Raw genomic sequence first — 23,949 nt, 5'->3', positions numbered from 1 at the left:
CTACCTACCTGCCAAGGTTCCACGCTTCTACGACTTACGGTTCGTCCTATCTCACGTTAGGGGGCGCTGTGGAGCAGTTTGGCCACGCCCACTTTTGATTTCAATGGAATCACGCGATTTCACACGGGGGACAACTTTCGGTGAAGTTTTTGAATATGGGAAGTCGTCCAAAGAGCCGCGTAAAGTGGCGGAAAAATAATAATGAAGAAATCCACGAAATACAATAGGCCTTCGCAGCGCTGTCGCTGCTCGGGCCTAATAATAATAAGAAGAAAAAGAATATTAGGAATTCCACGAAATACAATAGGCCTTCGCAGCGCTGTCGCTGCTCGGGCCTAATGACATGTCTTGTCCTACAGTTTGAAAAACAAATGAGTCATATTTACTCAGTTAAAAAGTATAAATATATCTGGACATTAGCAACTGTTTCCACACAGGACAGCTTTGTTGACAAAACAACTGTCTCTACAGCAGGAGTGTCAAACTCTGTTCCTTGGGGGGTCGCTCTCCTGCATGTTTTAGATGTTCTTGCTTTAAAACACCTGGTTTAAATGAATGACTTGTTTCCATGCTCCTGGAGAACTTGATTTGGTGAGGAGGTAGTTAAACCATTTGAATCAGGTGTGTTGGAGCTGAAAAACCGAAAACTCCCAGAACAGCGGCCCTCGAGGCCTGGAGGGAACTGTGTTGGATGTGATGGTTGTAATGTGTTGGATGTGACGTGTTGGGTGTGACGGCGGCGCACCTGAGGAGGTATTGATATTGGAGCTGCTGTAACTGGTAAAGGTTGAGGGCGGTGAGCTCCTGCTGCCTTTTCAACCTTTCCTGGTCACCATCAGACTGAAACACAGAGGAAGGAGGAGTCAGAACAAACCATGGCTCTGGAAACACAGAAGGAGCTAAAAAAAAGGAAATAACTGACCCGTATTAAGTCAGGTTTCTCTTTCTGAGTCTTCTCAGGCAACAAAAAAGTGGGGCTATTTGAAGAAATAAAGCCTAAATCCTCAGTCAGTCGGACAGAGAGCCGATTCAGGCTCTGCCATCAATATGCTCCAGTTTCACTACCTTGTTGAAATATTTATTATAAATGTATCAAAAGGCTGCACAGCAAGCAGGATGAAAAAAACTGGCCTTTAACGCCATCTACAGGTCATTGACTAGTACTGGAGCGGAACTTGAATAAGCTTGTTCAACAAGTTTAAAGATGCTGGTTTAACTTTAAAATAATCTAAGAGCTGCTTGGTTTCTTTCCTGAAATGCTGGAAATGTGAATCATTGTAGAGAAACTGGTGATATTAAAGCCATGAAGGGCATTCATTTACACTTTCAAATGTTGCTTCATGAAGAGCTAAGAAGTTTCAAAATCACAAAATTTCTAATATCTAATGGTCTTACACTGCTGCTTTAACTTCAAACCCACAATAGAAGTGATAAAATCCAATTTTCAAAGAAACATTACGAGGAAAAAAAGTGTTTTCTTTGCTTAATGTTATATATTTAGATGAGTGAAGCTGCTACCAGTTTAAAACTCATAAAAGAAACAACCCCGTGCTGTATTGGTTTAAACTGTGAGGCTGGAAACGGCTAATAAAACCAACAAGAAGGGCAGATTAGTAGATTAGATGCTACACCAGCATTTTGTCCAAACACGGTGGACAGAAACTCTGAGCTTGTGAGATTAGTTAAACAAAACTCTTCTCTTGGTCTCAGACTTGAGGCAATTAGGAATTCTGCCGGGATCCTTACTTGTAGGGGTGGAGGTGCAGGGCCTGGAGAAAATGGCACCCTCCCCCAAATCTTCATGATCTCTCCCAGAGGCTGAAACACTTCATCGCAGCCTCTTTTGACCAACAACGACATGGTGAAATAACCAGCCTGAAACCACTCCGACATCTCCTGATTGCTGAACGGACCTGAAGGAGCAAAAGGAGAGTCGTGGGTTCAAATGAGAAAACCTTCCAAAGTAAAACTTAAATGTTTAAGGCTATAAAACTGTGAATATTCTCACCCTGTATCTCCCCCTGCGGGTCTTTGTAAAACCACTTGAGGGCTGCTTCGTGGGTCAGAGGCAGGCCTGCAGGCTTGGGCTTTTCTGACGTCTTCGCGGTCAGTCTGTCATCGTCCACGCCGCTGTCTTGTAGGTACGCTACCATCTTTTCTGCCTCCTGGGACGAGAACAATGTGCTCTTTTAATGCTGGTCAGTCAATTAATCCCAAAGTGTTGGGGTGAAACTCACATCCGTAGTAACAATATTTACAACATGGTTTCCTTATATGAACACAAGCTTTAAGAGATTTCACGACAAAGGGACATTCATCTGAAGGCAGCAGTATTGCCAGAGGTTTCTGTTAAAAGCCGACAAAACGTACTTGCTCAAAGTGTTTTAGTCCCTCGTCTTCGTCGGTGTCGTGTGGCATAATGGTGGGCCTGCTTATAGGTGCTAATATGCTTGATGTGAAGGGTGAGGGATTGCTCATGACCATAGGGACCTCCATGGGCTTCTGCTGTGGTAGATGAACCGATGATGATGGAGCAGACACCTCTGCATGAAACAGAGTCACAACAAAAAGAAAATAAGCAGACGTTAGGTTCGGCTAAAGAGGGCCTTCTCCGCTGAAAGTGAAGAACCGAGCCCCACCTGGCAGGGCGCTGGAAACGTGGGTCATGGGTAGAGACTCCAAAATGCTTGTGGACATCGGGACACGCATGGGCGCTTTGCACGGCTCTGGCGGGAGCTCAAGGGGCGGCTGGCGCTCGGCCGGTCTCTCGGACTCCTCCGTCCTGTGGGGGTGGCTGGGGGATAAACTCTGCGCCGGGGGATGGGATTCCAAGGCCGCCGAGGCAACAGGTGGATGAACAGCTGGAGCCTCTTCCGAGACTCTGGCAAACTCTGAAACAAACAGACGAAACGTAATGTTTCAAACATTTTTTTTTAGTTTAGTTACTGAGAACGCAAATGGAACTGATGATCAGAGAGGAATAAAACTTTGGGTGTATGACCACAAAAATGGATGCTTACAACTCGAGAATAAAACTAATCTAAAAGGCTCCAGCGTACGACCATTTAGTTCCACTTTAAGCGATTTTAGAGAGTAAAACCTTCACACCAGTGCAGCTTGAAAACATTTATTTTTCATTATTATTATTTTCATTGTTATGAATTTAATAAGATGCCACGAAGGAGTGAGAATCAGAGTGTAATCTTGTTTTTAAAGACGTAAAGATCTACACACTTCCACGTGAAAGGTTCAAGCAAAGCACTGCGTTCTGATTCATGACAGATATTTAATGTTTCCTTGTCTGTCTGGAGTTCCATCTTGAGAGAAAACTAATTCCTTGACTATGAAAACAAAACACTCAAAGCTTCATGTCAGTTTTGCACATACCATCCAGGATTAGCAGCAGCAGAAATGATCTAATGAGTGACTTCAATAAATAGAATATATTTGCAACATCTAACTATGTTGTAATAGAGGAGCTGTCATCCACTACTGTAAGGACTTCTTTTATAGTTTGTAAAACTTGAGGACTATCTGACCTTCAGTAATGGTGTGTGTCACTATAGTATTGTTGATGGTGTTGAATTCTGAGTGTTTTCTTTGGCATCCAGCTCAAATTACCACCATCCTAACAATCCTAACGTACACACATATGTGAAGGACACAGAACCTGAGGGATCAAAATGGCTGACCTTTTCTGTCAGCTTCTCTTTTGGCCTCCTTTTCTGTCTCTTTGGTGTCCCTGGGCGACGTGTCCGCCTCCTCCAGGCCCTCTTCACACTCCTCCAAGGGTTTGAAGTCGAGCTCTGCTTCTTCTGGGATCGGCTCCTTTGATGCTTTCTGAAAGCACACAATAAGAGAAGCGTCTCCTCAGAAATCGCACCGCCTTTTACTAAAATAAATAAATATTTGTCTTTGTTTCAAACCCCGTTACCTTTAGAGACAGAAATGCCCCCGAGGAGTCGAATGTGCCCGCTTCTTCGTCTGCGTCCTCCAGACACCACTCGGGCAAGCTGTCCCTCTCGTCCTCAAAGCTGCCGCTGCCCGACCTCTGCCTCCTGTAGCCGCGCTCGTCTTCCCGCGCGTCGAACGGGAAACGCCGACGCTGGTCCGGGTGTTCCCGCCACCCTGCCGACCGAGGCCCGTCTGCGGTAAAAAAAAAAAAAAAAAAAAAGGGCACAAAAATTGCAAACTTCTTAATCGCGTGGGACAGCTGCTAAAAGTTCCAGCTCAACAAGCGCATTCATGGGAACTCAAAAGCATTAACTCAGTCCAGAGCGACCATACACCTCAGCCCGCAGGACCCACAGGGCTCCATGCCAGAGGAAACACCCCCCCCCACCCCCGTTAGCTTTGTTTGGCCAGCACACTGGAGTGCTCAACAACAGCAGGCAGGTTGTTTTAATGCTAATTTTTTTATGACAGTGAAAGCAAGAGCCAAAAGCAGAATATAGGTTGTAACACAACAGCATATTTGAGTTAAATGTGGAACATCTCAGAATACACCGGTATATTTATCCCAGAGGGCTCCTCTGAGATAAATATGTAGGTGGCGAGGTTTCTGCAGGGCCCACCTGGGCTCGGGGGGCACCACCGGTCATTGTCCCGTTGAGAACCTGCCAGGCGCCAGACCCCCTCATCATCCTCACCGTTCTGATCATCGCGAGAAGTGCGCCAGTTCTCGCTCTCTGAGCGCGTAAAGTCGTGCTTCCTCGGCAGTCCCGCCCCGCCGTCCTCGTAAGCGCCTCGAACTTCAAAAACCCCAGGTAGGTGAAGGAGACGCCGCCAGAAAATATATATATTTAACAATCTCAGTTTATGTAATAGGAAAATAAATAAATAAATAAAAGCAATGCTATATTTGCCTCAATTACTCCTGATTAAGTGGGGCACGTTTTATTTAACTTGATCAAGAAAACTTACTGTGATTCATCGGAAAATGTCCTGGAGCAGCTTCTGCTAAGAAGGTAGAGAGCAACAAGCAGGTAAGCACAAAAACAAAAAACATAATTTGTTAAATATTGACTATTCGAGCGACACCAACCTGGATCTTTTCGTCCTGGCTTTTCAAATCGTCTCTCCCCCCTGATGAGGGGAAAAATAAAACCTCTTAGGTCGTGACTAAAACACACAATTTTGCCAAAAACCCGGCACTTCTTATTGTGACGTCACAACTCTTTATTCCGATACCTTTCTTCCCAGCTTTGAGAGCGATGCATTTCTCGCACTCCGCGCCCAAAACCCTCCACGTCGTCAAAACTTCTTTGGTAAAAGCCTCCGTCACCTCTTCCCCGACCTGAAATCGTAAGGCGACACGCACCAAACCATTAAATTCTCTTGCTTCCTCTATGAATTTAATTTTTAAATAAAATAGCTGAGACTTAGCAACATGTTTTTTTTTTTTAAATCGTTTACATATTCTTTACCAAACACACAAGCAGGCCGAATGGAAAAACCCATCATCTTTCCCCAACATTTGCTGAATCCTAATACTGTCCTGTCCTCCTTTCTTGTGTACACAGAGGACAATAAAGCAGCCCGTGGAGCTTTTAAGTTAACCCGTCCTCACCGTGACGGGCAGCATTTTTCGGCACAAGCCATGCGACTTAGCTGCACAAAGATGCCTTTTTGTAAAATGTCAGACTTCATATATAAAAGAACGCGCTCCTTACATCAGCAGAACAGAAGAATTTAAGATGAGTTTAGAAATAAAGCAACCGCTGTCTTGTGTCTCATCTGCAGCAGCAAGAAGAGACAACTTGCCTTTCACCTCATCAGTGTTATCTGTACTTTATTCCCCCCCCTTTTTTTTTTAAAATCTACACCTCAGTCAAACTGTTGCTGGTCCTTTCTCTTTCAGCAGAATCGTCTCGAGCCAGGCAGAGGTAGTGAGGTGCATGAAACGCAGAAAAGCCAAATTGTAGTCCAGTTATGAAAAAGGAGGGGTACAGTTCTGGTAGCGTTTTTATTTCTTATGAATCAAACCTTCTGTTTATGCCACCAAAGCAGGAACACGCAGCCGCAGCGCACAGAGGGAAAGACTGAGCGTTATCTCCAGCGTTTCAATCCATTCCGCGTCATTTGTTTCTACAACGCGGCTTTTTTGTCTGGCGAAAACCACAAAACATTATCGTCGGAAAACCTGTTTCTTCACAGCACATGTTTGAAACGTGTAAGGGTCGATGGAATCCTGAGCGCCACAGCCTTGTAGACCGTGGCAAAAATAAATAAATAGTTTTTGGAAGGTGGTTTCTAGCTTTAGGGTGGATCAATTACGAGGTTTCAGCAGCTGAGGTTCGACTACACGAGTAAGCACGAAACCTACAGAGCACTACTGTTACACACACACACACACCTCCCCAGTCTCAAACTGTGGGAGTAATGGTGGGCTGTTCAGAGGCATCCTAACTATCTGCAGTTGTTGGAGCCACTCTGAAGCCACAACCATAAAACAGTTAAAACGCCAATTAAAAAAAAACAAAACAAAAAACCCCATAAAACTTGTGATTTTGATTCCACAGCTTCAGTTCGCTCCTCCGACCACCTGAAGCAACCGGAGTGAAACTTGACACTTCTGTGCACGACTGCCGCCTGGATTCTTACCTCTACCTCTTGATGTACTTCGGCCCCTCGGCGCCCCGGCTATCGGTCCGCCTCCCCGCCCTGTCAGCCGAAGTACAGCTGCGCTGTTTACAGACATGGAAAAGTTTCTCTGCAGAGACAAACGGGGAGGGCAGGGAGGGACGGGGGGGGGGGACAAAGGGGACAAACACTCAGCTCGCAGTTCCGTTCTTTGGTCCCGCTCTCATTAGGCTTACGAGATTTCCAGGTGGAACGTTTGGAGAACATTACGACTCAACTCCTGCGTGCGTCCGACAACACTCCGATGTTCATTTAATTTAATTATTATTACTAATTTTTTTTTAACTAATAAAATGACATGACGTTGTGAAAAGTGCTCCAACCTGTTCCTCCTCTGTAAAAGACACAAGTGCCAGAGGTGGTAAGGGTTCCTCTTGCAGTATGGACAGGAACTCCTTATCATGTAGGTCTATAGGGATCTGGAGGAGAGGAGGCCACATTTATTTTGAATTATTAAAGCTTTAAAAATGACTTATGACATCCTCATTCTGAAACTAATACCAGTTCTATTCAAGTTACCACTGTGGACCTACCCACCTTGTTATCCTTTACATAAAGTGCTAGCATTTCTTCTCTCCCGTAGCGATAGTCTGCGAGTTTATACTTTGGCAACGCAGGTGAGAGGGGTGGAGAGGCAATGAGGCTGCTGCTTCCACTGACTCCACCGAGTCCACTGCCGCTGCCGCCACCGCCGCTGCCGCCACCGCCACCGCCTCCGGACAGGGCACGGAGCCTGCAGAGGAAAAACAAACACCCAAAACGCATTTAGGCTAAACGAAGTGAGAAACAAGAGTCGACAACCAAAGCCAAGGAGGCAGGCGGCATGCCTGAACAGGCTCCAGCTGAAAAACCCGCCTCAGAACCTAATCGTGCTCGCTTCATTACCATTCTGGTCCAAAGTTAAGCGTCTGGGTTTCGGCCATTTTTTTTTCTTCCTTGGAGTTCTGCAAAGACACAAAACAGAGAGACACAGAGAAAAGAAAAAACAGAGTTAGTGTCACATTTTTCTTCTAGCTTAGTGGTCAACTTTGATAAGGAAACAAGAATAAATTCATTCCACAGAGTGACGTAAAGGTTAGCTGAACAACTTCTGAGCATCTCTGGTGGACAAAGCGAGATGAGTCCAAACATAACCCAGCCTGAATGAGCTCACACTGGTATGAAATATGGGGTGTGCCCTTTTTTTAAAAAAAAAAAAAATACTACAACAGCCAAGGTAACCGTTCACTAAAGTTGTGTTTCATCCTCTGAGCTGGGTTTCGTGTATTTCAGCCCCTTCAGACGCGCGCCCATCCCTCCTGCACACAAACCGTATAAGATTTCAATCTGCTAAAAGCTATTTTAGGAAGCCTCCCAGACTGCGGTCCACGCCGGACACCTGTAATTGACAAAAGAGGGGTCCTTGAGTAGATAAGCTGCACCGAATATAAAATAACTAGTTCCCATTTACAGCAATCGATACAGCAAACTTTACAGACAACTACAGCAAGCATCTAGGGTCATTATTCATTGTTAACCGAAAGCAAAACATCTGAGTTTGCATGATGACTTGCTGAAAAAAGGGCCCAGTCGGTGGACAGCATGAACTAATAACTTGGTAAATGTCATGTTTACTCCTCCTTTTTGGGGACTTAGACGGAGCAGAGACAGCGAATCATTTGTAGCCAAGTTGTCCGGGTTGTTGTATCAAACGATGGCTTCCTTTATAACGAGAACATGAACAAACCCCAGCTGAAACATCCCGGGCTGACCTTAAAGCAGACGGTCCTGAGTGTCGGTGAAGTGGTCAGAAAGGTTAAGAAGAAATCACTCGCCAACACTGCGGTAGCAAAAAACACCATAAAACCGAGCTAATACAAACAAATAACAACATAAGCCGTCTATCATATGTTGGCTAAGGAGTATCTTACAAGTTAAAATAAGTCTGACTGTACAGTAACAGACAGGGTGTAAAGGAGGCACTGGAGTTGTAGTTTAAAGTGCCCCTTTAGCCGCACGCTGTTGCAACACGACACCCAGATCTGGACTAGCTCCTCTGCTAGCAAACAGCGTTTTATTCCAAAATAACCAACATATATATAAGTGTCACATGTGGACGAGTGGGTTTTTAAATTTTTTACAGTAAATGGTGTGTCTCACGTAACAACTGTTCAGGCAGAAGCGAATATAAAAAAATATAATATACGTTTAACGGCCGTTTCCAGCAGGCTAACGGATTAGCTAACGGCTACACGCGGCCTTCCCGGAGCAGCCTGGGAACACATCGGCCGCTTCCTCCCGCGAGTTCGCGCGACCCGGCCGGGCACCAGGGCTCACCAGAGCCCGGTGCTGCGAGGCCGAGTCGACATGGCTCGTTTTAACAGCACCGCCGACCGGCCACGGACCGTGAGAACGTGCCCCCTGTCGCACGGCTCTTAACTCGGATGTAGGTATTTGCCTGGTTAGTGGACGAAACTTCGGCTGTCTTACCTCGACTAGTTGTGACAGCTCGGGGTTTGTATGCGTGTTGCTGAGTGTCTCTCTCTATTCGTTTTTCCACAAGATGGCTGAGTTTGGGTCACATGACATCACCTATAAACCCGTATGCAGGAGGCACGATTTGCTGACTGCTACATACTGGTAAACACTGATGATTTAATGTGTTTATTATCACTCTCATGTCAAACAATGTGCACTCTAATTGAACCACATATAAAATATACTTAAAGGGGCTATTACTTTGTCTTTACACACATACACACACCCCCAAAAAAGAAAAGAAACTGTTAAGAGAAATATATTGACCCTGGCCTTCTGTTCAGAGCTTTTTATATTCAACATTAAAATGCGATTTAAGCTTTCAAATGGATTTAAGTATTGATTAAGTAGATATATTGTTTACAGAAAAGGTTAACTAGGAAAATAAAAACTTTAGGGCTGCATTGTGTGTTAAAAATTTGCCTTGTCAATTAGAATAAAAGCAAGTTTTTAAACATTTTTGCAAAAGTAACTGCTTAAATCGGTGTTTCTCATTGAGGACTACATGACATGATAAATGTTCAGATCCTGATTTTTTATTTATTCCATTTTGAATTTAGGGTGTGTTTTTTTTTAAGCTTTTTAAAGCCACACTGACTGCAGGGGGGTTAGTTCAGTAGAAACTACCCAGTTACCTATTGGACAGGTTATGCCAGTAGGAGCAGGACATTCATAACAATCAGGTTGGGTAGGAAGGTGTCTGCAGTTCAAACAGCTTAAATAAAACACCTGTTTGGGGGCTGGAACATGAGTAAACTTTTTATACAGTTCGGAGCTATTAGCATTTCTTTAAAGGTAAAGTCAACATGCAAGTCGGCTGATTTTAGCTACGTGCTACATGCTAGCAGTTAGCTAACTCTCTCAAGACTTTTGACAAACAAAACAAACACTGTAGCTACGCGTAGAATGAGTAGTTCTACAACAATGTTAGCCTGTGTATCTAGGAATCTTCCGAAGTCGCTGACAGACTATATAAAACAGGTTTTACAACATTCTGAAACAATGTAGCTTGCAAGTTGGACTAAGCGGCTCGTTGGTCTAGGGGTATGATTCTCGCTTAGGGTGCGAGAGGTCCCGGGTTCAAATCCCGGACGAGCCCTAGTTTTTTTTTGCTTCCTCTGAGTTAAAGACAACTGATCGTGCTGTAAGTATATAACAGTAAGGGGTGACATTATTATCATTGTCGTCACTGTTCGGTTCTCGACCAAGGCGTTTCTTGAAGTTAGAGTATAGACAGCATGTGTAAGGACTATTACAGACTAGTTCAGGATTGTAATGCATTTATAACAAAAGTAACTCAGCAAAGCATTTCTCTGTCTGGAGTCGCGTTTTAAAACAACAACGAAGATTATTGGAATAGACAAACAAAATGGAACTGACCCCGACGTGATTTGAACACGCAACCTTCTGATCTGGAGTCAGACGCGCTACCGTTGCGCCACGAGGTCCGATTTAGGCTGGGAACAGTAGTTTATATAAAGGTAATATTAACAGATGTATGATTTCTGGGTTGTGTTGTTTGGAAATCATGTATATAAACTGATGCTTCTAAGGTTAGACATATACATAATATACCAATAGGGCAGTTTTTCCTCGTCTGATGAGCGTGCTGTTATAAAGTTATCAGCGTGAAAATTCTGCGGTGGCCGGTTAGCTCAGTTGGTTAGAGCGTGGTGCTAATAACGCCAAGGTCGCGGGTTCGATCCCCGTACGGGCCATGTCATGTTTTCTTTCTTCTTTTGTCTTTTCAGTTCTCTTATCCTATGAGTAGGCTGGTACAGTCTCCAGCTCGACTTCTTGACACAAGGATGTTGCATGTACAACACATAGGATTCATGTCGCGTGACCTGCGTCGTGATGCGTTGGTGGTATAGTGGTTAGCATAGCTGCCTTCCAAGCAGTTGACCCGGGTTCGATTCCCGGCCAACGCAAAACTTTTTTTTTTTCTTTTTATAATACAGAACAATTCAGAGGACGACTACATATTTGCAAAACAAACACGTGCATTAATTATTAGATAAAAAGTGGACAGACAAAGGGCATTTTCTAAACTTTTTTTTGCTTAGTCACTTTGCCTGCAAGACATATGTGGATGAAAAAAATATGTTACCTTAAGCAAGAAAGATTTCCATCTTATAATAATATAATAATAATAATATAATAATTCACTTTAATCACCAGCAACATTTACATTTGCCATTATACAACTTGTTAACTGCTGACCCACTGAGTGACATAACAGGTTAGCATGCAATTGCAAAGGCTGATAAGCATCTGATTTATTTCCTAGTTTCAGTTTTTCTTTACTCTTCTGTTCACACTGATTAATAATGAATGAAGACAGAAGGAAAGAGTTCACTTGTTGAGGAGGAAATGTGTCTCTCCTCCGCCCAGTATTGTACATTAATTTGTTACCCTATATTCACTGGTGTTAGTCCGGCTCTCTCTCTTTTTTTCTGGCGTTGCCATGGATATGTTATTCCTATGGCAACTGCATGCCTTTGTGGATGGCCTTGGGCCCCCACCATGGAGGACTCTCTGAACCTTTCATTACACATTTCCTTCAAGCTCACAGAGAAATCACACAAGATGCACATGGTCCAGCTCCCTAATTGTGGCCTTTTTTCCCTCTCTTTGCCTTCATCCCCTCCCTCCGTCTCTCTTGTCTCTCTCTGCTTTGTCTTACTTTTCTTTTTGTCTTGCTGTTTTGTCATCAGTTTTTAATTTCAAAATGTCAGTAGAACGCAGCTCGTACGCTACCAGACGATCTGATTTGAGCTGCTGTGTGAGCCAGCGCTCCGAGCTTTTCTAATTTTCAGGGGAAACCAGAGCCGCGCTTTTAAAAGATGCATGAGAAGTCTCGGGAGACGGAGAAAGTGCCTTCTGCGTCGCAGAGAGTGAAAGGCGGGGATGGAAGTGCATCTGTGCAGACGGCAGTGAGGGCTCAGGCTGAAGCACAGTTCAGTGTCAGGACTATTACCTGAGTGAGTGTGTGTGTGTGTGTGTGTGCGGCAGGTGGGGTGCCTCCACCTGCTGAATGAACCCTGTTAGCATCGGGGAGTACCATGGGCTACGGGTGGGCTCGGCCCTGCTCAGCATCGTGGCTGGCTGCATCATCATCGGGGTGTCCCGGGAGTGTGATGCTGATGCTGTAGGAGGCATCTTCCTTGGAGCTGGAGGCCTCGGTGAGAATCAGACACTTGGCAGGACCTGGCTGGGGGGTAAAGTTATTAGGCTGTGACTGCTCAGAGTGATTTCTTTTTGTATTTACCAAAATAACACCATTCTTTTTGTACATTCTGAGTTCAGACAGTACCAAATAACTGAACCGAGTGATCTTCATAGCGGCGTTGTCCAACCCTGGTCCTGGAGGGCCACTATCCTGCATGTTTTATTGTTTCTCTGCTGTGACACATCTGATTTTAATAACTGAGTGACTGACAGGCTTCTGCAGGACTTGAAGACCTGCCGAAGAGCAGGGAAACCTCTACAACCTGCAGGATAGAGGCCCTCCAGGACCAGGATTGGACGCTGCTGTCATGGAGTCAAGGAAATATTTTTTAAAAAGAACATGTCAGAGTAGGAAAATTGGCTCTGAAGGGAAACAAATGTCACAAACCCTCCAAAACACTAATAAGGTACTTTCACTGCTTTAAAAAAGTGAAAACAGAGTGCTGCCCGTTTGTGCGAGGACACACGCACATCAAACTAATGAATATGTGTCACGGAGGAATGCCAGGATCTGTGGTCTGTGACATTTTCCATCGGGCGTTCATCTGATCCAACAGAGTAACCAGAACCAGCTGAAAGCGGGCAGAGCTGCGTGGCCGAGATAAAGGCGTGTCCCAGCGGGCTCCCTGTCCAGAAGGAGCAAGAGGGCAGAGCTTGATCTGAGGAAGACAACATCAGCATGCATAGTTAATGGGAAGTTTACTCTCACCGACGATCCGATCAGCTTTCAATAATTCATTTGTCTTCCTATAACGTGCCCCCCCACCACCACACACACAAATTTGCAAATCAAATCAGGCGCGACTGAGACTTCTCCCTCTCGCGGCAGCATCTGTGCGGCTGAGCGGCGTCTAATTATGTGGAGGGGGGGAGGTGGGTGCTTCGATGACGCCTCCGACACATAGGCTGACTAATGAGCGTGAACAGAGTGTTCTCGGCAGATTGTTTTCACTCCTTTTGCAGTTCCGTGACATTTTCGAGCCACAGACGCGCATCTCAGCCACCCTCAGGAGCTGCCAGCCTGCAAACGCCGCCTTATCGGGCTCATAAGGCAAAGAAATCAATAACTGCGCTGAATTGGAGCTCAGCGCCACGAAGAGGCTCATCATAAGGCCTCTCGAATATTACTTCACGCTCCAATCAGAACTGGAAGGAGAATTAAAATATGCCAGTTATAAAGTAACATTTTATATTGCCACTTTTTTTCCCCAGGTCTTCTCATATCCATTTTCCCCTTCATAAAAGCCTGGCTGAACATCAACAACATTTTCCCATCTTTTGGTAAGTTCTGTCGTGTGGTACATAGGTTCTGTCACGACATTTATGACATTCTGGCTTCCTAACTTGTCAGGAAACTTCAGGGTGCACCCCTCAGCAGCCGATCAACCCGCTGAGACGCTGAGGCGAGAAGGTGAGTTGGGGGGAAAAAGGGCTGCAGTCTTTGACTTTCTCCTCTTCATCAAAAAATAAAAGTCTTCATATCTGTGAACACATAAAAAGGGATGAGCGTCACCTCCAGTGGGAGAGATGTCGTTATTGGAGTGATTCCTCCAAATCTCATTATTATCTCTCAGGATGATCCCTTTTATGTTTATTCCAGTAAATTAAAAAAAAATCAGTTTCTCCATCCCATGCTGTTTTAGTTTCTTTGCATCCCTGTGTTTCTGTCTGCATCCTTGGATCCTTCACTCACCTGTGTGTGGCACACGTTCCTCGGGTTTTATCTGCTCTCCCGTCGGCTCTCCTCAGGAACTCAGAGTCAGCTCCAGCTGGAGCGTTCTAAGAGTCGAATGGGAACCTTTGCAGAGGGAGGACCGACGGCCGAACCCAACCCAGACGAGGGGTATTAACCGATAAACTGTCCTTTTTCACATAGTCATGCTCAGGGAGTGTGATTTTTGTTTGTTTGTTTCAAACAAAGGGAAAGAAAAGTTGTCCCTTAGGATGTCACTCATTCAACACCTTAATGTAAAACTATGATGTTTATTGATGCCCAGTTTTTTATTTTTTCATTTCCACAAACAATTTAACAAAGATACTGATGAGTTGAATAAGGCAAACATGAGATTTTCTTTAGAAATGTTAGGCTCACACAAATATTGCAGGTTAAATATGACTCATTAGACCTAAACTTGGCTGTTCAGAAATTTTAAACCAAGCCTAATTTCTTTATAATGTTTGACTTTGTTGTAATCTTTAAAAGTGATCTTGAGCAGTAGGTTTAGGCATGTTGTGCATTTTGGTCTCAGGGTTAGTACGGTTTGTGTTTAAGTTTTAGGACAACAAAAAATCTGTTTGCACCAGATGACCAGTGTCTGAAAGTCTGTAAGAAACAGGGACTAAAATTGAATAAAGACGTGGAACATAAGACCAGAGATGTCTTATGTCTTTTTGACTGTATGTCAAGTTTTCAGGGAACAGCTTGTTTGGGGATCACTTTGTTGCCACAAACCTACAAATTTATTTTATTTTTGTCTGTCAAACTGTATTATCGTAGGCATTTTCCCAAAATGTAACAAAATAAACAGGCTGCTGGTAGCAAAGTGCCTACAGATCCAACTTAAAACAGGTTCTTTGCTTGGTTGTAGACACAACAATGGCTCACACCTTGAGTTGAGCCTGTTAACCCTCACCCCTAAATGCAAAAACAATGCCTGAAAAAAGCATACCCAAAATGAATCGGATGCTGCTCTTGAACCACTTTGGATACGTGCAAATGCTTGGTGTCTTTGTAAAGACAACAATTTACATTTTTTGGCAGCGGTAACTAGGATTTCAGTAATAAAGTTGTAACATGATTGGCTGTGGAAGGCTCATATATCGACCTAATTGGTCAAAAGAGGTGTTAATCAAAAGAGGAGGGTCTAGACGACCATTTTGATATCCTGGTGTTGAAATATGTTACCGTAGAAACCCTGCAGGATGCTTTAAAGTGAAATGAAAGTAAATATGGCGTTCCGTTGCTTGTTAAGAGGTCAGGGACTTTTTCAAATGCTCACCCAACTGGTCTAAACAAAAAAAACAACAATAACATTTCTCAATCAGAGACGAATAAAAAACTTCAGAAAGCCTGGAGAAATATTGACCAACATCACATTAAAAGTTTACAAGTAAGTCTGACTGCTTGGAAGCAAAATTAACTGTACATTTATTATATTAACATTTTCTTGTGATTACATTTTATTATGTTTGATAGTTGCTTTACTGCCACATTATATAAATAACACGTAGCCAGCTTGTTTGAGCCCAACCTGTCGTACAACAGATCGATCTGCTGTACGTAGTTTAGGTTTTTTTTACAGTCCTATCAAACCTGGAGCTGCTGTGACTCATGCACTTGTCTGTTGCAGAACTTCAGACATGCCAGATGTCTTATCGAGACGGAAGCAGAAACAGTCACCGAGTGATCAAGACCTGCCATGATGCCAACATGATGAACCAATAAAAAAATATCAGCTTCCGCCTAATCAACAAATGTTGCTTCAGCTGATGTGTGGGCTGAGATCACCTCGTCATATTTAACTATTTAATCTAATAAACCTACGAAGATAAAATTATGACTGCTGGTGGAATGGTGGAGTATTTCCTGGTGGAAAGTGGGACAAATTAACCCGAGCGGTCCAATTTCTGAGTTGTTTATCACCCCGTGACACAGTTAGGAACTTGTGTTATGTGCCAAATTCTGCAGACATATGTGTTTCACACGGACACCTATTACACGCACAGAGTGACCCGCACCCCCACCGAGCAACACAATTCACTCATTCAGGACAGCACAAGGAGAACAGCTGCCGCATGAAAAGCAGCGAGTGGAAGGAGGCTGCGGCCTGACGACGAACGCGACGTGCTGTGAGGCTGAATGACGGCGAGCTGCGTTGACGAGACGAACCGCCAGGAGGCTGAAGAGCTGGCGGCGCCTCGATGACAGCCAGCGGCTTGATTGTCAGGCCTCAGATCAACAATGCCTCCCTGCACGGCCACTCTTCTTCGTGACGTTCAATCACGAAGAAGGCGGCGTTCAGCAACTGGCATGCACAGAAATCTGCACCAGCTTAAAACTACCCTCTTAACTGCAAAGCAAACCTTAAAGGGTTTGCTCAAATACAAAATTTCTTCATATTTTGAAGACTTGAGCGACAATCTGACCATCTTTGCAAGTTTTTGCTTAGGATTTTTGCTGCTTAAAAAAAAAAAAAATCTATCCAGTTGTCTTACATGACCGTGATAACGTATTGTGCGTGCTTAAATAAAGAAAAGAGACAAGTGAAATATCAACAGCAGATGAAGAGGAGGAAAAGAATCCATCAAAGACCTAAAACAGCCCCTGAGAGACGCATCATCATTCAGTACGAGTTTTCAGCTAATAGCTCTTTCAGGACTGACTGAGATGCTAAAATACTAATATAATTGTCAAACTGTGCTTATCTTTTCTTTGTTAAATTTCCTGTTCAGTTTCTACATAACTCAGGTTCAGCTCTTGAGCTTTTTTTGTGCCTGACTGATTCATAGAAACAAACAAACAAACAAACAAATATCCCTCCAAAGATGATCAAGCACTGGACATAAAAAGGACAGCCAAGCTTAATCAGTTGTAGATGTTCACCCAGTTATTACTTTCTGAAAGTTTAACTCTGATACGTCCGGGGCTTCATGAGATATTTTGATAACAGACAAACAGGGTTGACTCCAACACTTAATGCTGAAGTTTTAGTAGCACTTGTAGTCTGTTTGTTTGACTCTCGGCCACTACCACGCCAAATTTTAGCCCAACATCTGTAAAACTGACAGGATCATAGTTGGTTTTGTGTTTTCTAAGGTGACTTGGCTGTGGCGGCCATGTTGAATGGGCTTAGCTCCAAAAGGTAACCAGTTGTAGATCAACATCCATTGATTACTTTCTGCAAGCTTAATTACAATCCGTCCTGTAGTTTGTGAGATATTTTGCTAACAGACACACACACACACAGAAAGAGAGAGAGAGAGACAAGGGAGAAAAAACATTATCGCCCGCTTAAACATGTGCTGCTGAGGCTGAGAAACAGAGAGCAACAGTCTGCATCTTCGTCCTCCCCGCCCCTTACACACACACACACACACACACACACACACACATACACACACACACACACACACACACCAGCAGCAGCACCCTGGTGATGGATGGTCTCGGTGACGAGGAGACAAGAGCAGCGTCGCGTCCACAGAGGAGGGGAACACCGGCTCAGATCGGGATTAGCCTTCGCAGCGCCCGGAGGACAGCTGCCTGGGAAACCATCGCTTCCGCTGCAGGAGGAGCGAGCCGTCGGTCAGGTGCGCCTCCGCTGGGCCAGGTCCCTATCGGGTCCGCGCGTCAGAACCCCCCTCCACACACACACACACCCTCCCCTGCGAGAAAAGCCGCCTTTACCTCAGTGATCTTCTCTCTCCTGCCGGATCCAGCAGGTCGGATCGTCTTGTATCCGCTTGCCGCTGACTGATCGGTGCCCATCTGGACTGAAAGGGAGAAAAAAAAGGAAGAAGAAGAAGAAGAAGAAGCTGTCATTAACCACATGCGACCATCAGCCGGAGGATCCGTGTGAAAATCTGCCGAGCGGACAATGGAAACGCCTCCAGCATGTCGACATAAAGGGTAAGACTTGATCTCTACGGGTTCTTTTTTTAATTATTCCCTAAAAATCTCCCCCCCTCTTCCTGGTCTGTTTACTGCGTCCTCCTGGAGAAGCGCGCGCGCTGCATGGGTGGAAGTGCTAATTTGATGAAGTCCTCCGCCGGCCCCGTGCAGCCCGCATCATCACCCAGCCCCGCGCGCGCACACATACACACACACACACACACACACCTAATCAGGACACACACACATACACACACACAAGTGTTCAATCACTAAGAAGCAGCGAGGACATTTTCAGCGCAAAGGAGAGAGTCGCCTTGTTCGTGAGGCGTTCACGGACCAGTGTGGATTCGGTTCCTCTTCTTTTTGTGTTTACATCCCTGAGTTGAAACGTTTCGAACCGGATTGCTACCGAGGACCATGTGGAGTTTAGCTGTTTGACTCCCCTATGTTCAGCTCAAGTTGTCTCCATCATAAAAGAAGAGAAAAAGATGTCTCCTCTGATCTGATTGGACATGAGATTTGTTGACTTTGTTCACACAGATCTGAATGGAAGTGTTTCGTGTCCCTTTGCTTTAAGATGAGCCATGGTTAAAAGTGGTAGATGCAGTTAGCCATGTTATTTTCCTTTCCCATACCCTCAGGTGGATTTGTTTCTGAGTGGACACACACACACACAACTCCCTTTTTTAGCTTCCATGGCAACACCTGTTGGGTCAGAAAAGATGCGGTCCCCATTAAGCATATAGTTGTTTGTTTTGTTTAGTTTAGTTATATTTTATGCCTTGCTCACCACTCTGTGGCAGCACAACGACCAGATGAGGCCCGCCTAATCAGATCTCGGATCATGACTGATGGCGACGGGTGAGGCCAGGAACCCGACAGGAGGAGGAGGAGGAGGAGGAGGAGGAGGATGCCGAACTGAGGTTGCAGTTCAGCTCCGTTTAAAGAAAATATCTTGGCCCTTTTTTTTAAAAAAAAAAAAAACATAATCAAAGGGTTTAAAACTTCAGCTGTGATTTTGGGCCTCCTATCACTAATATAATCATACACACACCTTAAAAAAGAAGTTCCTCTGAGCCATTTCTAAACAATCTGGAGGAACTTTTACACACAATAATCTGTGATAAATAGCACAACTCCTTTAATCTGTAATAATGTTGTAATCAGACAGGCTTACAGGCCAAAAAAAAAACACCCAACAGAAGATCTAAATCTGTTCTGACCCTGAGATGAGTGGATAAAACATACAATTAGTTGAAGATACCTGTATTATCATTGAGTTTTAATTAGACGTGTGCAGTCATTTTAGACCGGGAGAGTAAAAGCAGTGAGTAAGGAGTGAACACAGTAGGATTAGATGTTGCTGGTCAGATGTCAGTTTTAGCTGTTCCACTGACCTGCAGCTCACAGTGGCCCTAGTTTTCAGTTTGATCTCTTCGAGCACAAAGCGGTGGTCGCTGCATGTCAGTTTTGTGGCCTCTGCTCACATCTGTAACGTGGAGAAGCGTCAGCGGCGGTGATGAACGGGCAGAGCTCTGTCTCTCGGGGAGGACTCTGCCATGTGAGCGAGGAACAAGTGTCATGTCGCCACTGCTGCAAGTTTATCTTCTTTTGTTTCTGTGTGTCTGAAACAGATAGAAGATAGAAGCTGCCCGGAGGTGTCGACATGGTTCTCGCTGATCAGAACAACAGCACCCCTGTGCCTAAAAAAGAGCCCCAGCAGAAGAAGAGGAAGTCCCGCCCCCATGGCCTCCCCTCTCCGGCTCTCTGTTGCGCCTGTGGCTTGTGCATCATGCTGGCGGGACTCAACATCACCCTGGTGGGAGCGTTCGCCTTCAGCACGCTGGTGCCTTCTGCCAACCCCCCGATCATCATCGGGCCCGTCCTGCTGCTGGTGGCCTTCTCTTTCTTTGGGGCCTGCTGCGTGTGCAGCCGCCTGCCGCCCCCCCACAGCTCGCGGGGCTCCAAGGTGGGCGGCAGGGGCGCCGGGTTGATGGGACACGGCGGGCTGGCCGGCGGGGCGGCGTTCGAGATAGAGACCAGCGAGCACACGCTGCAGGACACCACGGCCGTGCAGCTGAGCCCCACGTCGTCCGCCGGATCGTCGAGGGCCCCCAGCCCCGAGATGGAGTCCCCTGACGCGACCCTGCCGGGGCCGTGCAAGCTCTTCACCATGGAGAGCAACGGCCCTTCGTGCGCTTCTGGCACCGCAGCATACTCGGCCTCCGCAGCAGCAGCAGACGGGGAGGTGAGGCTCAACCTGCCGCGTGACGACGGGACCACCTAGCGGGGGCAGAGACGCTTCCAAAGCCAGAGCTCATGCTGTGTAAATATGCTTCTGAGTCCAGGACACGCTGGGATTGATCCTTGTTTGTGCCATATATGGTTGTCAAGAGTATTATTTTTCTCTCTCTTACTGTGCAAAAAGTTACTAGCATGCAAAGCATTCAAGTGTATGTGGATTTTGACATTTTGGTACCAAAATCCCTACCTCTGTGTTGCCGTTCCCCTGCAGGCCTGTTTTAAACGAGGGGCATTACAAACAATTTTGCTGTCGAAAACAAAAGCACCTGAAACAGTCCGAGTGTATTTGTTTTGCACCCGCCTGCCCATCTGTCAGCGGACATTTCCAAGGGCTCAAGAGAGAAACCGGATCGTTCATTTGTCCTGAAAAGAGTACATTCGGAAGGTCAGCGGCGGATTTCGACAGGAGACGTTTGGCATTTTGGCGAGCCAGTTCTCAGCGGTGAACTCGTTTCAGGGGCACTTAACTTTATAGGCCACGGGGGTCCCAAAGCAAAATGCCCTCACTGGAGATTAAATCCTTGACGCAGCCAGTACGTTTGCAGTATATTTACGTGGAAACATGCACAGCTCTTAAATGCATCCTTCTTGTAGTTCGATGTAGCTTTTGTTTGTCATCACTCTAACAGTAACACTGTGAACTCTGTGTTTCTCTTTATGGTCTCCAAACCTTCAGTTAAGGTTTCAGTTTAAATCCACAGCTTTCATGCTAATTTTAAAAAACAACCATTAAATCTATTGTGCTATTTAATTTGGACAAGAGTTTTCTCACAAATGCATCACCGAAAAGCCAAGTTTAACAGAGTTTCAAAGTATCTGCTCCCTATCACTGTGATGTCTTCTTGTCAGCCATAAACCCGAGTGGTCACAGACAGGAGACATTAAAACCCTGATCTCCTTCAAAAGGAAAGTTGCCTTAGACTGAAATATCAGGATCAATCCGATGAGGGCTATATAAAAGTGCACAATAGTGGTTTTCTTCAGAAAAGCCTTTCTTTGGCTCTGGATTTTGAGTAAAGACTCTTTGTTTTTTTTCTTTTTGGTAAGTATTAATAATGCATGCAAATGACCTAAATGTTCCATCTCAGAAATCTAAAAGGAGTAGCAGCCAAGCTCACATCTGCGGAGTCAGAGCCACGTTCTTTTATCCGCAGAAGGACTCATTTTCTTCTCAAAGCTCAGTGTCGTGCCAAATGATGGGGCCTCATTCTGCATGTTCTGATAAAAAAAAAGACTTATAGAGATGCAAACACCCCGTTGTGAATTGCTGGTGTTGTTTGTGTGTATGTTCTTTTTTTTGTTTGTGTATTGGTAAAACAGAAAAAAAATGTAATGAAGGAAATATTTTTGTGACGTTTATAAACTGAAGTAGCCATTCCAAGTGTGACTCCTTTAAAGCGTATGAATAAAAAAAAAGGTATTTCAGTAAAATGTGAGGTTTAGTGGTTGTGTGTGACTGAGCGTTTGGGGTCATTTTTTGAAGGGAAATGAGACCTGTTTCGTCCAGCCACCATTGTGAAACCTTTAATTAGTTCATTTAATTAAGCAGCTGCTCAGCTCTGCCTAATTGTTCAGTCGAACTGATTAGCCAGCTTAGAAACCAACGCGGGCTTGGCTTGGAAATCTGGCGCAAAGGAAAAAAAAATGTTGCCTAGTTTCCGAACACATTCTCTCAAGATGCCTTGCGACAGAAAGTTCAACACAAGCTCCATCTGGCTGCTCCAACCAAACAGCTTTCCTGTGTGATGGGAAAGAGCCGCCACTAGGGGTTGCTAGAGTTGCATTTCTGTTGAGTCTCAGTGGATTTATATACTATGTGGCTGTCATTGTCCAACCCTGCAGAGAGACATCATTAAATCTGCAGGTTATTGCTGAGGTTGGAGCTTTGCTGCCGGAGATAATGGGAGGAAAACTGGAAAAACTGGATTATTCTTGCGAGCGGAAACATTACGAGCACCTGTTTTCACAAAGCAGTGGTTTCCTAACAAGAGGTGAACTGCCCATTAAGTGGCACTGTGATGTTAACAAGAGTGAAAACATGACAGTGCATTTTCAGCTGAAATGACTGAAGGATGAAGCGGATTTATTTAAAGACTCTGACAAAGCTCACTTCAGCACATGAAATGATGAAGCCACAGATTCGGGCTGCCCTACTTTTCCCGGGCAGATGAAGAAAATGGGCTCGGGAACTCTACGTGCGCTCTATTAGCCAGGGAAAGCTTTGCTTTGAATAAAAATTACATTTGAAGTGAGCTGCATACTCACTGAATTGGCCCTCGAGCAACAAGACCAAAAAAAAAAACCCTGCAGGGGTTTAGAAATACTGGTTTAAAAATGATGAGAAATTGTGGTGTGCTTTGGTTTCTAATGCATAAAAACAAAAATACTGTGTCTCATTCACTTTTTTACTGTACCAGTGAGGTTAAAAAAAGTCTTAGAAAGCAGATGGTTGGTTGAGGCTTGCTTCTGTTCCTACATGAGCCAGGAGGGAACGCGGCCAAGAAACTGAGGCTGTCGTGTCATAACTGCATATACTGGGATTTTTAATGGAGTTGCTTTAAAACTGGTCTTGTAAAACAAACAAACAAAAAACTTCAAAACAACTCATTTTCCCTTTTTAAGAAATAATTCAGATTATTTAAAAAGTGGGTTTCTGTGAAAATGTGATAAACAGTCAATATCTTACCTGCAGGTTTTTGACAAGCATCAGCTTCATTTTGACTGGGCTGTCAAGCTAACATCAGGGGTGGGAGGTAATACCTTTTTTGTGTGTGTGATACACTGCATTGCAGACATTTGTGTATAAATGTCCAGTGATGAACACAATGCTGATTGCGTTAGCTTTTCTATGGCGTTTTCAATGTAACGTTAGCATCTTTGCTAATTGCTGCTCAGGTTTAGGTTTTTTAGGTTTTTTGGACATTTGCTATTGAGCACTCTTTCTTCGGCATGAACATATGTATATCAGTTTTTATTTGTGTAAAACGAGCCTCAGTAATTTACGTTTCAAGATAATCAAAATGCATTGATAATCAGTTTTAATAAATAAATAAAGGGGTTCTGAAAAAGTCCCATGTTAAGCTAACAGCTAGCGTGACTGGGACTGAGGCCATAATGCTGCCATTTTAAAACCTCTCCAATCTAAAAAACACCTAATGTTTATGAAAATTGTATTTTATAAACCTTTACATTGTCATCAGTTTTGTAATATGTGGTTACTCTGGCAGAAATATGAAATTATTCCTGCTTGAATTGCCCCAGGCTGCACAGAGGTGCTACAGCTAGCTGCTTCTGCCACTATTTGTACTTACAAATAACCACAGAATCCTATGTAAATAACTGTGATGTGACGCTGAAGGTAATATAAAGGTTTACATAAAAGTGTGCTATGAGGTTCTTGAGATTTAAGTTGTTTTAAGATGGCAGCAATCCACTTTGGTCTTGGCCCAGGTAAGACTAGCTGTCCGCTGTTCAATCCGGTCAACTTAAACTCTGTTTCTCTAAGATGAGGTCACTGAAAGAGCTATCTGCAACAAGTAAGATAACAATCATTCATAGCCTCCACAAAATGCCATTTCAACAGGTCTGAATTATTGCTTTAAACTGGTTCCAAGTTTGCGTCACGCTGTAGATAACGCTCT

At 44.5% G+C, this 23,949-nt stretch overlaps 3 protein-coding genes and 4 non-coding genes across 18 annotated transcripts in view; 5 read left to right on the top strand and 2 right to left on the bottom strand.

Moving 5' to 3' along the window:
* Nucleotides 1-9,214, bottom strand: part of gigyf2 (GRB10 interacting GYF protein 2) — a 15,998-nt gene extending 6,784 nt beyond the window's left edge. For 2 of the 10 annotated variants that reach the window (XM_037982075.1, XM_017422536.3), the window contains exons 1-16: nucleotides 9,112-9,212; nucleotides 7,528-7,586; nucleotides 7,180-7,375; nucleotides 6,966-7,061; nucleotides 6,604-6,712; nucleotides 5,191-5,296; nucleotides 5,045-5,085; nucleotides 4,924-4,959; nucleotides 4,650-4,751; nucleotides 3,935-4,146; nucleotides 3,693-3,840; nucleotides 2,640-2,891; nucleotides 2,371-2,543; nucleotides 2,009-2,165; nucleotides 1,747-1,913; nucleotides 746-840 (exon numbers count right to left, since the gene is read on the bottom strand). In XM_037982075.1, the coding sequence (XP_037838003.1) occupies nucleotides 746-840; nucleotides 1,747-1,913; nucleotides 2,009-2,165; nucleotides 2,371-2,543; nucleotides 2,640-2,891; nucleotides 3,693-3,840; nucleotides 3,935-4,146; nucleotides 4,650-4,751; nucleotides 4,924-4,959; nucleotides 5,045-5,085; nucleotides 5,191-5,296; nucleotides 6,604-6,712; nucleotides 6,966-7,061; nucleotides 7,180-7,375; nucleotides 7,528-7,565 (1,928 nt within the window). In that variant the 5' untranslated portion in view covers nucleotides 7,566-7,586; nucleotides 9,112-9,212. Of the gene's footprint in view, nucleotides 1-745; nucleotides 841-1,746; nucleotides 1,914-2,008; nucleotides 2,166-2,370; nucleotides 2,544-2,639; nucleotides 2,892-3,692; nucleotides 3,841-3,934; nucleotides 4,147-4,574; nucleotides 4,752-4,923; nucleotides 4,960-5,044; nucleotides 5,086-5,190; nucleotides 5,297-6,603; nucleotides 6,713-6,965; nucleotides 7,062-7,179; nucleotides 7,376-7,527; nucleotides 7,587-9,111 lie in introns of all 10 variants that reach the window. The other 8 variants (XM_037982074.1, XM_037982072.1, XM_037982073.1 and 5 more) reach the window with 8 other exon arrangements.
* Nucleotides 9,215-10,186: 972 nt separating this feature from the next.
* Nucleotides 10,187-10,258, top strand: trnap-agg. Its single transcript has one exon. It is a non-coding gene; the product is annotated as a tRNA-Pro (tRNA).
* A 277-nt stretch (nucleotides 10,259-10,535) lies between these two features.
* Nucleotides 10,536-10,607, bottom strand: trnaw-cca. The gene has a single exon. It is a non-coding gene; the product is annotated as a tRNA-Trp (tRNA).
* A 196-nt stretch (nucleotides 10,608-10,803) lies between these two features.
* trnai-aau lies at nucleotides 10,804-10,877 on the top strand. The gene has a single exon. It is a non-coding gene; the product is annotated as a tRNA-Ile (tRNA).
* A 141-nt stretch (nucleotides 10,878-11,018) lies between these two features.
* Nucleotides 11,019-11,090, top strand: trnag-ucc. The gene has a single exon. It is a non-coding gene; the product is annotated as a tRNA-Gly (tRNA).
* Nucleotides 11,091-11,195: 105 nt separating this feature from the next.
* kncn (kinocilin) lies at nucleotides 11,196-16,447 on the top strand. Its single transcript, XM_017422426.3, has 5 exons — nucleotides 11,196-12,344; nucleotides 13,603-13,671; nucleotides 13,742-13,801; nucleotides 14,140-14,233; nucleotides 15,741-16,447. The coding sequence occupies exons 1-5, from the start codon at nucleotides 12,197-12,199 to the stop codon at nucleotides 15,811-15,813; spliced, it is 444 nt and encodes a 147-aa protein (XP_017277915.1). The 5' UTR covers nucleotides 11,196-12,196; the 3' UTR covers nucleotides 15,814-16,447.
* Nucleotides 16,448-17,282: 835 nt separating this feature from the next.
* Nucleotides 17,283-21,702, top strand: tmem275 (transmembrane protein 275). Of its 3 annotated transcripts, none has more exons than XM_017422406.3 (3): nucleotides 17,283-17,700; nucleotides 17,833-18,019; nucleotides 19,639-21,702. In XM_017422406.3, exon 3 carries the CDS (start codon nucleotides 19,671-19,673, stop codon nucleotides 20,289-20,291), a length of 621 nt encoding a protein of 206 aa, XP_017277895.1. In that variant the 5' UTR covers nucleotides 17,283-17,700; nucleotides 17,833-18,019; nucleotides 19,639-19,670; the 3' UTR covers nucleotides 20,292-21,702. The 3 variants fall into 3 exon arrangements, with proteins under 3 accessions (XP_017277895.1, XP_017277894.1, XP_037837723.1); XM_017422405.3 differs by having other exon boundaries at nucleotides 17,830-18,019; XM_037981795.1 differs by having other exon boundaries at nucleotides 17,283-18,019.
* Nucleotides 21,703-23,949: the final 2,247 nt, after the last annotated feature.

Source organism: Kryptolebias marmoratus, linkage group LG20, assembly GCF_001649575.2.
Source record: "Kryptolebias marmoratus isolate JLee-2015 linkage group LG20, ASM164957v2, whole genome shotgun sequence".
In the NCBI taxonomy this organism is placed as follows: domain Eukaryota; kingdom Metazoa; phylum Chordata; class Actinopteri; order Cyprinodontiformes; family Rivulidae; genus Kryptolebias; species Kryptolebias marmoratus.
Note: the sequence above shows the minus strand (reverse complement) of the source record. Positions and strands in the feature narration are given on the sequence as shown.

Excerpts from the sequence above, each read along its gene's own strand:
- kncn (XM_017422426.3), top strand. The coding sequence starts at position 12,197 with ATGAACCCTGTTAGCATCGGGGAGTACCATGGGCTACGGGTGGGCTCG. Across the intron at positions 12,345-13,602 it reads CCTTGGAGCTGGAGGCCTCG|GTCTTCTCATATCCATTTTC; the intron begins GTGAGAATCAGA and ends TTTTTTCCCCAG. Across the intron at positions 13,802-14,139 it reads TGAGACGCTGAGGCGAGAAG|GAACTCAGAGTCAGCTCCAG; the intron begins GTGAGTTGGGGG and ends GGCTCTCCTCAG.
- tmem275 (XM_017422406.3), top strand. The coding sequence starts at position 19,671 with ATGGTTCTCGCTGATCAGAACAACAGCACCCCTGTGCCTAAAAAAGAG.